The 13,590-nt window shown below is 33.6% G+C and overlaps 1 protein-coding gene across 1 annotated transcript in view; it reads right to left on the reverse strand.

The window, feature by feature from the left end:
- Positions 1–3,192: 3,192 nt before the first annotated feature.
- LOC107514218 (mucin-19) overlaps positions 3,193–13,590 on the reverse strand; it is a 108,557-nt gene continuing 98,159 nt past the window's right edge. Inside the window, exons 46-54 of the mRNA XM_036235866.1 lie at positions 13,164–13,217; positions 9,893–9,922; positions 8,052–8,083; positions 7,803–7,965; positions 7,418–7,455; positions 5,955–6,065; positions 4,977–5,016; positions 4,215–4,323; positions 3,193–3,544 (exon numbers count right to left, since the gene is read on the reverse strand). Of these exons, the coding sequence (XP_036091759.1) occupies positions 3,355–3,544; positions 4,215–4,323; positions 4,977–5,016; positions 5,955–6,065; positions 7,418–7,455; positions 7,803–7,965; positions 8,052–8,083; positions 9,893–9,922; positions 13,164–13,217 (767 nt within the window). The 3' untranslated portion in view covers positions 3,193–3,354. The remainder of the gene's footprint in view (positions 3,545–4,214; positions 4,324–4,976; positions 5,017–5,954; positions 6,066–7,417; positions 7,456–7,802; positions 7,966–8,051; positions 8,084–9,892; positions 9,923–13,163; positions 13,218–13,590) is intronic.

Genomic DNA, 13,590 nt, shown 5'->3' on the forward strand with positions numbered 1-13,590 from the left:
ATAATATTTATTTCCTGTTATACTCCCACTCAACTAGAATGTAAACTCTGTATAAAGAATCTTGTCTGCTTGTGAATTTTTATATTTCTAGGGCCTAGAATAGCGGCTGTTTAGTAAATATTTGCTAAAGGAATCAATATGGTACATATTACATAGCACTCTCTGGGACTCCTGTAATGTCTACATTAATCCTTGTGATGTTGACCCTTAAGCTTTTTTCTTTTTGCTTCTCTAATTGGATAAATTCCACTCTCCTGGCTTCGAGTTTGATGACTTTTTCTTTTTCCTATTGATACATTCTGACATTGAACCCCTCCATTGAATTTTTTAGTTTAGGTATTGTATTCTTCAGCTCTATCATTTCTATTTGATTTTTTCCTATATTTTCTATCTCTTTGTTAGAATTCTCATGTTTTTCATACATTGCTGTCTCGACCTCAATAATCATCCTTATGATTGTTATTTTGAACTCTTGATATTAGGTAAATCACATATCTCCATTTCATTAAGAGCTGTTTTTGGAGCCTTATCTCATTCTTTAGTTTGAAACTTATGCCTGTTTTTTTCATTTTCCTTGACTCTCTGGGCTGGTTTCTTCACATGAAATGAAATAGCCATGTTTTTCACTCTTGACAGAGTAGTCCTGCATAGGAGATGAAATGTGCCAATGGGCCTAGGACAAAGGACTCAAACGGAGCAAAACTGGAGAAGGACATAAATAAGATTTAGAGGAATCATTTGGGTCACCCAGAATAGATTCAGGTGTGAACATAACTAAGTCAGTTCTTACCAGAGGTTCCTCACCAGAGATTTTCATGGGAGAGTAGGGTAATAAACAATACGTGTTAACTGTGATTGTCATAGTTTGTGGATGTCAGTGTCTTTTCTCTCATCCTGTCCAGTAGTTGCTAAATGAGTTTTGGTTTATAAATTGGCCTCTATACACAGAGGACAAAGAGAGACCCAAGAAAGTGTTAGACTTGTGTTGGCATCCATAAGATGAGTTGATCTCCCCGCCCATCCACCAGAATCTTAAAAGTTTATACAGAGGTCTTAACTGTATTCAATTATATATACCCTCGAGATGGTCTCAGGAAACCTCACTATCTCAAGTCTGTGTCCTTAGGGTAACTTTTAGTTCAAAGAAGGTAAGCAGAACACATTCTTAGAACACATTCTAAGGAGAGAGGGAAAGGATCCTCCAATTGCCTGGGTCCAGTTTACGGGTCAACTGATGGTCATGTCTTCTTGATGACCACCACCAACAATGATGTTCATGAATAAGGTAGAACTTATGTCAAGGATGGAAGTCATACATGGGAACAGAAATCTAAATTCCCTGAATGAATTCCACGATGACGATAAAGTGGTCTTTCTCTTTGGTATCATTGTGGAGTGCCAGCCAGCCAGCTGGTAACAAGTGGACAACTTTGAGCCTTTTCTGATAGAAAGGAAACAGTACTTGTTTTCTCTGATATAACCGATTATTAATCTCATTTTGTGTCCAATATATCTCAGGAAGTACTGCTTTGCATGGGCTTATCGAGTATTTTATTCACTACCATGAAATGCTGCATAGCACACCTTCCAACCAAGAAATTTGTTTCAAAATTTTAAAGGAAAGCAATAGGTACATACAGCATTGATCATTTTATCTTATCTCATTATTCATAGATAATAGGCCTTATACATTGGCTTACTGAGAACTCCACTCTGGAAACAGCTGAGGGATACTGCTTGTGAGGTTGGTGTGCTGATTGTAGAATGTGATATATTAGCTGAACCGGAAATCAACATTTATATTCTTTCTCACTTGGTAAAACTCCATGCTAGCCATTTTGGGTCTTTTGTGACTATACGGCCTCTTTTCTAAGCAAAAAGAAAAAAAATGCGGTCATTATATTACCTGGGATAGTCAATTCTGACTATAAAAGGAAAATAGTGCTATTGCCACACAATAAGGTCTGAGATGTAGGTATATTGTTGACTCCGTGTGTTATCATTTCCTAAGGTAAAATATAACAACAACAAAAAAACTCCTAAGCCTAATCCATTTGGATTTTCAAGGGCCCAAACCCTTCATAATTTTTCCAAATAAAAAACTCTGGTATGGACTGAGAAAAAGAAAATTGGAAAACAGTGACCAACATGGAGGAAGGTAAAAGGACCACCTATGGAAGTGTCACCTGTAATATCCACCTGTATTTAGCTATTATTCACCTCTGTTGGTAGTTACCAATATACCAACATATCAATTTTCTTCCCCTATTGTTGGACATACAGAGTTTCAATTGGTTAAATTTACCAATAGTTCGAATAATATACAAAGGTGAGTGGTACATAAATGGGTTATAATAAATTGAGTTTGGGAAGAAAATAAGAGAGTTTATTGTACATGTTTTACATCTATAAATAAGTTTGTACACAGCACATTTGGAAATATGTGTGTAGCAAAAAAGTAAATCTGTATGAGGCAGCAAAGTGGTAGAATGTACTAAAGATGATGGTCATGATTTTAATGAACATCAAATTCTCCTTCTAGCTAACTACCTCAACAGATACATAAAATACAAGTAGAGTTTAATTTTGGTCTCAGTGAGTTTGTGGTACCTATAGAACATTGAGTTAGAGATGTAGATTCAGGGTTGTATCAACGTCTATAATTCAGAGAAGAGCTTGAGACTGCACTTATAGAGTGGAAATTCTCACTAATATAAGCACAAATACCTGTGTTGATAAAATCATCTAAGGGGCCTGAATAAAATGAGAAGAGGTACAGGATGCACTAAATCCTAGTTCTCCAAAAGACTAGCAAAGTGAAGGTATTCACAAAATGTAGGAGCATTATTTAAAATAATGCCACAGAAACAGCAAGAAAAATGATTCAGGAAAGGAAGAGTAGACATGATATCAGACCCTACAGAAAGAATTTGAAGGAGACTGCTGGTATCCTAAGTTGTAGTAGAATGAAAGGAGCAATGTAACTAACATAGAGAAGTGAGGGCAGAGAACAAAGGCTTACATTTTCAATAAGTTTCACTAGGAAGAGAAGGAATAAAACAAGATAATGGCCTCACGAGATGAAGAGTGGGATAAGAGTATACTAGAGAGCCATGATATCACTCAGTTTCTCCTTGACTTGTAGAGTTCTTATTGCTATAAAATAAACACATATGCTCACTGATTGCTTGCAAAACTGTATTTATTTTTCAGATCCAATCGACAAAACAAAATGCTTCAATGAGAATTCATTTTTTGAGTGAGATACAAATGTTTCATTATTCTCACAATTTCGTGATTTATTTTATTTACTTATAAAATAAATACCTGCCTGTTACAACTGAAAGGGTAATATTAACTGTAAATTGTCGTTGGAGTCGTAGTTTGTCGGCACTGGTCTAAGCAAGAACACATCGTGATGTGCCTGTATCTGTAATTTATTGTACTACCATCAGGACAGTCAAGAATAATATCTCTGAATTCGTAGTTTTCACCTCTGCAGCAAAGGCATGAATTTTCCAACTGAAAGATGTCATAATTGTACCTAAAAAAAAAAATTCAGTAATAAATATTTTTGAAATGTCTTTTGACATGAATTGACATCAATGATCATCTTCTAATTGTCTAAGTTATTTAGCAAGACTTCCAACCAGTTTATTCTTTTTCTACACCCTATATCTCATTTCTTCCTCACCATAATTTTCTGACATAGACTAGTGATAAGTGATATGTAAGACCAAAAAAAAGAAAATAAATTTAAAGTGGAGATTTATAATCTCATATTAGAGTATTATAGTATGAAAAAATGAAACATATTAAATAGTCAATTTAATACCAAATTATTATTATATTAAGCTATACATGAAAGTATACATAAAGGAAAACATGCAATGTAATATATATTATATGTAAAATGCAAGTGACAGTCTAAAAACATACTTTTAAGCAAGTGTTTACTTAAGTACTCTTTATAATCACTGTATAAAAATAAATACAGTTGCCATAAATATATTCTTTGATATATTTTGAAAACTACTTCAAAATGATTCATCGCTTGAAAAGTTTATTTTATTTCTCAGATTTTAATATTTTAGATATTAAGATTCTGATCATTAGATCTCATGTAAAAAATTGTCCATGTAATGTTTTAAAAGCTTAATTTCCTTACAATGTTAGAAAATTAATGCGCAGTGCACATTCAAAGAAAAACTCACTTAAGGGTGTTTTTGCATTCCCCTGTGCATCTTGCCATCTCAATCCTTTTCTTGCAACCATTGTACTTAACAGTCACATTCACAGGTGAAGATCTGCATTGAGTATTACCTAAAACAAAATGGATAAGAGAATCAGAAATGAGGTTTAACATTAATAACTGCTAAGTCTCTGTTTTCTCAACCATAAAGTTAAGAAGAATAATAACTACTTCATAATGTTATTGGAGGGATGTAACTACCTCAGTACCCAGCACAAGGTACTTGTTTAATACTCAATAAATGTTATATTCATTGGCATATCACTACCTTAGAAAAAGGAGAAGGGGGAAAAAGGAGGAAGAAGGGAGCAGGGGAGAAGGAAGTAGTAAAGAGCAGGGATGAAATGGAAGAGGGAAGTGCATCCTTTTTGATATCCACTTTTTCATTGCTGATCATCCTTATGATCTAATATACTAATTTACAACGTAACTTGCTGATGTTAGAAGAGTTGGCTAAATTTCCTTCTGTGAAAATTATATTTTCTCCTTTGTAAGCATCACTAGTTTTTACTAGGAAGAATGCTGCAACCAACATGAACAAGTAACTATAATACATTATGTACAAATATCAATTGTTAGTTTATGCATATAGGTTAAAATATCTGCTGTGTTAAAAACCCAGTAAACTTGCCATTACTGATCTAACATTTGGTTTTAAAAAAAACACCAATTTTTTTTTCAACAGTTTACATTCTCTCTACATGCAGTGCTTAATTTTACTTACATGTATAGCAACATTTTTTTGAATCATAGACTCTGTCTTCCTATATGGATGAGAGAAAAAGAAAAAAGACTGAAAAACTTCTGTATTTTTCTGTAAATAATATAGCATTTCTTAACGTATTGAAATAGAATTACAAGGGGAAAATGAAACAGATGAACAAGCTGATCTCCCACCAGTAAGCATGGTAGGAGACAGTAATAATAAAAATGAGGCAGTATTTACATTAACTTTTTCAACAGTGGGTTAAAAAAGAAAAACAATATTTAAACTAATTTTTTTAAAGTAAAATGCAATGGAGTAAAAAATTTCTTCTTACTTATTTTAATTAAAAAATATTTAAATAATGACATTACTACTAGATACTTTTTCGCAGGCATGAATTTTTACCAAACACCTTATTATAATCTTAAACTTATCAATGTCTCAGAGTACAAACTCAATAAATGTTGAAATCCAATATTAGAGTTCTAAAAGAAAGCTATAAACTATATTAACAATTATATTTTCAGGAAAAAAATTAGTTAAGCTTAAAATTTCCTTAAAGAATGTAAATTTAAGCAATTTTAATACAAAACTCTATCCATATTTTGGGGGCATAAAAATGAAAACTGACACAAAGATATGAATGTATACATATGTGTACTTATATAAAAACTTTTATTTTTATAAAAAATTATTAACCCAAATCTATAAACCTTGAAAAAAAAACATTTTTATGTTTAAAATAGCAAAATGACTTCTACAGTAACTTACTTCTTCTGGAATAGTACTAGACAAAGTTATATAGAGCCTGCAAATACATCTTTGATATGAAAATACACTTGACGATAAAAGGTGGATGAGATAGGTAGAATGAAATCTTCAAAAGATTTATGTCTACTGGTCAGACACAAACTTTTCCAGATGCGAAAGAAGGTTGTGTTTGTATTGAACATGAGAAGTGAATCTTTTTATTTGTTACTTAAGAAGATGGCTTACTTCTGCACACCAGCTCTGCTTTGGGCAATCTTGGACTACTGCAATGAAACCAGTATCGTGGCAGGTGTAGGAGATACATGGGTTGTTGGAATCACCAAATGAAGTACCAATCTGGAAGGTAAGGAGGAGGAGAAGACAAAATAATTATTCAGAGAACAAAATAATTGATTTCTTTTTTGAGGTTGACAATAAAACCTGCAAAAAAGAATCAAATTTATGATGTTTAGTGAATTTCCAGAGGTACTTTTAGCCATAAGGTTAATATTTAAGAAAAGGTGGATTAAAAGCCTTCCACTTCCATAATAAATCGAAGTTCCCCATTGAGAGCATAGAATGTTCCAAGATTCTGAAATTAAGATTTTCCTACATTACTCTATTATACTTTTCAAGTATTTTCAAGAAAGATTATTTTATGGTAAGCAGTCAACTGATCAATTGTTATACTCTAAGTCTGAGGAAAAACAAGATTGTAAATGAAAAAAAAAATGGCACAAAATAGGTTTGTCACTAATGACAAGTCTACAAGACATTTTTCCATCTTTGCTGGGATATCTATACTTTTAAAGCTCTCTAGATGGCTTTATAGTTAATTAATTTATGTTCAAAATTCAAACACCAGTTTGGGAAATTGTGTTTATTTCAGGGCCTCAAACCACAAAATGAACTTTCTGCTTAAGTGGAATTTTATTATTTAAACTATTTTGCATATAAATGATTAGAGGTAAAATTTTTCCTTTGTTCTTTAAACATCATCATATTTTATGTTTAAAACTGTCATAGATTCTCAAGTCATGTCATCTTTGGAAACTAAAAATTAAGACACCCAGAAGAAATTTGAGTGTGATAAATGAGTTATCAAATTAGGACTCTCATAGGCTTTGTTTTTATGTATTTCATAACCCACTAGAGGTTTTTTTTAGATTTTTTTAATATTTAGTATTACTAGTTCAAATGTATTAATATCGATTTGAGAATCATCTGGTTTTTACAGCTTCCTGATACATTTTCTAAAAAGTTAAATTAGTTTCCAAAATGTCAAATCAGTTGTCAAAATCTACCCCTGACTATACTGTGCTGTTCACATAATGGGGTTCTGGTCTTTTGGGTTTCCTTATTTGATCTCTGACAGTTTGGCCATCTGATCTTTCTGGTTATAATTACAGTTTAACCCTATTCATTGATTTGAATGTTACAAAGTGTATCTTCTCCATCTGGTGAGACCTACGGGAAAAATTACTTGAAGCTCTGCTGCTAGGTAGTTAATGATTAAGTATATTTTCTCCCTTTGAAGGGAGCCATGCTGAATGTTACATTCGACATTCCTTTTGAAATGAATATGGAAAGAAAATTAACAGGCTCTGCCTCACCTGTTACATACAATTTTTCCATATTGTAAGCTGAAAGAGCCTACATTTATTCATAATTATATAAATAAAAATATTGTAAAGTAGAAACTACCTTACCTCATAGTTGGTGTTGTTATATAAACATGTTCTTGGTTCTGAAAAATAAATACATTATTTTATCTCAAAGTAAACATTATAATTATTTTTTATTTATAAAACAAAAATTGTAAATGGGATTCTATTTTTAGTCAATTATACAATTATAATGTTCTTCCCATAATACTACTGCCTCCCTTTCATTTACTGATTATATTCATAATTGTTAATTCTATGTTTCTCCCCTCTAAAGATAGAAATTTTAAGAGAGTAAGCACTGATTCTGTTTCATCACACCTATCTAGCATATTTTGACATATATTAGTATCCCAATAAATATCTCTTGAATATGTCACTACAGAAACAATTATTCTATCGATTCAAATAATGTATTATGAATACACACCACAGTATCCAATTTCACAGCAGGTATCATTAGATTGGAACTTTATAAGCCTTTCTCCAGTTTTGCATGTGGGTGGAGAAGGGCACTCCATGGCTTTGCAGTCTACAGCATTTGCATCAGTACAGGTGCATTTGTGGCAATTGGCAGTCCATATGTCTCCAGGCTACAGATACAAACCAAGTTTAGACTTCTATTCAAATACAAGAATGACAATAAATTTGAATCAAAGTAGAGAAAAACTGTACTTACAGATTTCTCTTCTCCCAGTGGACCATGGCAAACTGTTAATATGAAATGATAAATGTCAATTACATTTGATAAAACATAACCATATGTTATTTGTAGATAACCGCCAGGTGGCCAACACTGTAATTAACACTAAGATTTCAGAGACAAAGAATTACAAAGGATCGTATGGTGCCTTGAGGTAGAAAAATCATATCCACCTACTTTGAGCAAACTGTCCCTAAGAAGCATATATATCTTTTTTTCTATTTTGATAAGCTCTAGCAAAGAGGAATTTTTAATTTCTCCTGGCAGTGGTCAATAAATCTTATGGCTACTGCTTTACTTACTGTTCTATGGACTGATGTCTGCCTCCATAATCCTGCAAGTCACCAAGACGTCATAATTATCAGTCTCCACGGCTTTCTCAGTTTTTCAGGTTCCCTAAAGTAGCTGACATCTCATCTTCTTGAAAATGTTCTCCTGCCTTCAGATTCAACACCCTAAAATTCCTGTCTTTGTTATCACCTCTTCCTCCTCACTCTCATTTTCTCTAGTCTTTCCCCTGGTACATCCCTCTATCTCCACAGTGTCTACTGTAATGTCAAGGAGCTGACTCTCAAACTTCTAATTCCAGCCCAAATACCTCACGTAAGCTATAGTCACAGGTCACCCTCAGCTTAATAAATAGTTTCCCAACAAATCTATACAAAACTAACTCGATGTACGCAAAACAAATTGTATCATCTTGCCCCTAAAATCAGTTTCTCATCTAAACTGGCTTTCTCCTGTTAAGGACCAAACTATTCTTTTAATTATTTAAGCTTAAAACTTAGAAGTCATTCTGATTTCTTCTTTTCCATCACTTGGCATCCAATTTACTGCAAAATCTTATATCTTCATCCTCACTTTAATCCCTTCCTCGGTTTACTAGCTATGATGCTATTCCAGGATCTTATCCTCGATGTAGCATACTCTAGCTGTTTTTGGGGTTACTCTGACACAGACCTCTTCCTGATCAATTTTCTATATTGTAGATAGAATAATTTTCCTAAAGCTGAATTTTCATCTCATCATTGCTTTGTTTGATGTCCCTTTATGGTCTTATAAAATAAATCACTTATTTTGACATTCTGGCTTATGTGGTCTGCCATAATGTAGATCAACACTGTCTCATTTTTCTCATTTACATATCCTAGACTACTCTACATATTGTTCTCAGATTCCAACTTTGTAATTAAATACCTGAGGATTCCCCCAAAGTATATACTATATGTAAATATAGTGACACATAACATGCACCCTATATAATATATATTTCACATTTTTTACTATGAAATTTATTTTCAGCCTTATACAAAAATTGCCTTTCTTTGACAATCTTCCTTTTCCCACTATATCCTAAGATAGAGAATGTTTTCTTTTAACCTTTGCCACTTTCTACAAAGCACATCACATTGGCTTGGGAATAGTAGGGACTCTAAAATTATTGAACGCTGATTAATCTTAATGGTTCTTGCTACAATTCAGTCCTCAAAAAAACTAAAATTCTGTAGTTTAAAAAATGCTATCAAGTGACAATATTTTGATTAAAATATCATATAATTACATGAAACACTCTAGTAGATAAACTATTTTGACTAACAAGATGTATTTGTTTAGTTTGGCTTCATTAGTTTGTATGGGAGAAAACAGATTACCATTTGATACTTATTTGGTAAATAAAAGCTAAATTCATCCACTTTAAATTTTCCTATTCTATGACATATTCATAGTTAGGGGCTTTTATTAGCATGACCTCTGAAATTCGATGTACAAGAACCATTAATGCAGAATGACTGATTTTTAGGTGCATATAATCTTACCTGGAGGAGGTGGAAGTGGTGCTGGGCATCCTGTGTAAAAACAGAAAACTCACATGAGTCTCATTATTGGAATAGTTTTGGGATAGATATAGTTATCTAATTACTGAAATAATTAACTACATTGATAGTCTTACAAACAGACATATTTCCATTTATCTTCCCTTTCTGCTCCTCATGGCATTTGAAACTCCACCATCAGAGAATGTTCCCTTTGGATCCTGAATTTTAATGGGAGGGGAATATGAGAATCTAAAAGAGCAATGAGAAAACATCGAGGTAAATTTCTCTTACTTCAAAGGTTTCCTGGAGGACAGTTTTGATGAATAGGACAGTAAAGTATATAATCAAAGAAGGGAAAGAATAATTTAGATATATGAAAAATATAACTATTTTTAGTTACCTACTTTTAATCCTTCAAGAATTTCACCCCCTTTTTGTCTCACTGAAATACTTCAATCTTGTTCTAACTTTACCCCCACCAAATGCTTTTTGAGACTTTACACCTCACATATTTTGATTGACACAACAATTTACTGATAAATTTCAAATTTCATTTTCAAACAGCTAAAAATAAAATTAATGTTTTTATTCTGTATACTAAACAAACAGCTGGCCTAGAAGCAACAGAACATTTGGAAGAACTTAAAATCTCTGCATGTTTAGGTAAAGATACACTGACAAATAATAGGTACAAGAACAGCAGAAAGGAAATTAAAGATACGGGAGTTCCAGGGCTCTAACATCTTTCTTTGCTGAGGGAGGCTAGGCTTTTCCCCAATTATGAATTGGGGTTTCTGCTTAGCATATTAGCAGAAACCAGCAACAAGAGATCTATTAGCCACGAATGCAACAGAAAAATCTTCCCTGACCAGAATTCCAAAATTTCATTAAAGATATTTATAAGAGGAGCCATAAAGAACAATATTATAATCTTCATTTATTTAATGAAACAATTCTCTAAGACACTTATATGATCATATAAAATCATTCTCTTAATAAAATATTTAAGGTGGCCCCATTTAGTGTAGGATAAAGTCCTGTTGAAGTTTGGGAATGAAGTTCGCCATAAACTCTACTTACCTTTCCAATCTCATTTTTTTCTCAGAACCTCATACAATCATTACCAACATTTGGTTAATTTTCTAATTCACTCATGTTATCTCATGTCTCTGTCTTTTCAAAGGCTGTTTGGCAGAATTCCCATCTCACCTCGTTCAATATTAAACTCAATCATATCCCTCTTGATGCCTGCACCCAGTAATACCAACTAATAGGCAGAAATTAACCACTCTCCTCTCACTGCACTTCTGGGACCATAACTGTACATGTTTATGGGTTAGCATTAAACACACTGTAAAGATAGTGTCCTTGCCCATAATAATCTGCCCCGCCCCTACCCTTCACACACAGAGTAATAAAATGGCAAGGGCAATATTTTATTGATGTTTTTGCTACTAGTGTCTGCTACAGAGTCTAACACATGTAAGACATTAAAGAAATGGTAATTGGATAAGTAACAAAGAAATTAGGACTTTTCCCATACTGATGCTTTATTTTCAGTTCCTTGACTTCCTGTTGCTACTACAGTAGTGTCTGAGGAGAAAAACAATGACATTGTCTTTTATTTATTAGAATAACATGTATGTATATTGAGTCTCTCTATATGTGAGTACATAAATGATCACACAAATTCATGCTAAAGAAAAGTTTTCTGTACAATAGATAATTCCGATCTATTTAGGTCATTTCATTTTATCTGGGTTGGATACTTTGGGGATTATTTTTATTCTGTTTGACACAGAAGGGAAACCTTCAAAAGAAAATGTTAAAAATTTCATGAATACCACATTTCATAATCTCATACTCAGAGATTTCAAACTAAGAGAGTCATAACTAAGTCTTCAGGAGAGGAGTTCTGGTGAAAGCCTAACTCAAAAAAATCATAGGAAAAAAAAAATCCTGAGTTGAAATCCAAAATCATGTTCCAAAAGGAAATTTATCATAATATTCCTGGCTTCTTTCTCCTGTTCTTTAATCCCACCTGTCTCTCAAACTGAATTCCTTATAAAAAATCACAGACACATTGATCATCAAAGATCCATATGTTTGCATTTCACTTCCAGAGGTTTCCTTGACTCCTGTGGAAGCAGGGAATAAAAAGGGAGGAAAAAGAGTGGTATGTATAGCGGACTGGATAAGCTAGAGTTTAACTTCTGATAAGCTATCCTGTTTTTTGAGATGCCACCAAGTAAAGTTCATTTATTATTATTATTTACTACTACTACTACTATTATTATTAATATTATTTCTTGGTAAATTCCAGAGCAATTATTGTTTCAGACACTTCCTTCAAGGTTCCTAAATGAGTAGGGAAAGAGCAAAGAACTTTTTTTTGGTCTTGAAACAGCATGTCATATGACATCTCCAAAGAGAAAAGTCTGAAAGCACCTGGAGTGTGCTAATGCATTTACTAAGGCTAGTTCAGGTCCCCGCCATTGAAATGTAAAAGATCTCTATCTTAGCAAGACCTTGCTCACAGAAGTAAATTAAATATGTTCCTATGACCCTGGTAAATTTCTCTCTGATGATTCCCCACCTCTAAATGAGGAGAATTTTCTTCAGGGTTAACTCTTTAACTTCCTGTAACTTGGTTTGCTAGATCGCCTATATTAACTTTGGGAGGATGGAAGTTATAAAAGTGAGAGAAAAATGAGAAAACCTCTATCTTAATCAAGATGGTATTAATATCCAACTCAGAATTAATAAATGTTAAACGCATTTCTTCCTGATTCTACATTTCTGCACTCCTTTTTCTTAGAGCATTTACTACATAACTCGTAATTGTAAATTTTTGCTATGACTCTTAGATAAAAATCTTTCCCCAGCCTCCAGCAAGGTTGACCATGAAAGAATATTTATCTCAAAAACCAGGGAGCCTCCCTTTTGAAATATAACTGTCAAAAAAAAAACCATCTCTACTACCAGCATCTTTTGAGAGTAGGAGAATAGCTTATTCCCTGTAGAGGAAAAAGCAAGATGGATTAGTGAAAATACGAGGATTTACAAAAAATTCCCTACAATGTTTTCATAATAGTTTATCTCAAAATTCCTTTAGCTAAAGTATAACCTGAAATTAAGAGGGGAAATGACTGCATCATGGGGAAAAAAAGCTGGGGGTGGTGAACCAAAAAAAAAAAATAACCATAGTAGCAGGGGGGTGTACAGTCCAGGGAGGACACGTGGAATACAGCACATCCACGTATTGACTCACCTGTGTTGGAGCTGCCAGGGGCAACAGTCATGCTAGGGGCCAGCCCGCTTGTGCCTGAAACACAAAAGGTCGGTTTGAGTTTTTCTGGGCTACAGGTGTGTCTGCTCAGGGCCCGAGCTCAGAAAAACCCTAGGCGTATCTTTGCTCTGTCCAAGGACTTCTTCTCTATTCCCTAGCAGGTGAGAATCTAGGCCGAGACTGTAACCCATATCACTAAGGAAGCAATACACACAGTAATGTTCCCATGACCAGGCCCCCAACCCCGACATCCCATTCATTTTCCCATAGAGAAGAAGGTGGCTGTCTCTCAGATTCACTGTAGCAAAGACACGTATTTGGCCCACTGGGAGCACGTTAGAGATTATGAAAGGAGAAAACCCAAAAAGATATTTATGAACTGGAATGTGCTAAGGAAAAGATGAATTGA

Source organism: Rousettus aegyptiacus, unplaced genomic scaffold, assembly GCF_014176215.1.
Source record: "Rousettus aegyptiacus isolate mRouAeg1 unplaced genomic scaffold, mRouAeg1.p scaffold_m13_p_2, whole genome shotgun sequence".
Classification (NCBI taxonomy): Eukaryota; Metazoa; Chordata; class Mammalia; order Chiroptera; family Pteropodidae; genus Rousettus; species Rousettus aegyptiacus.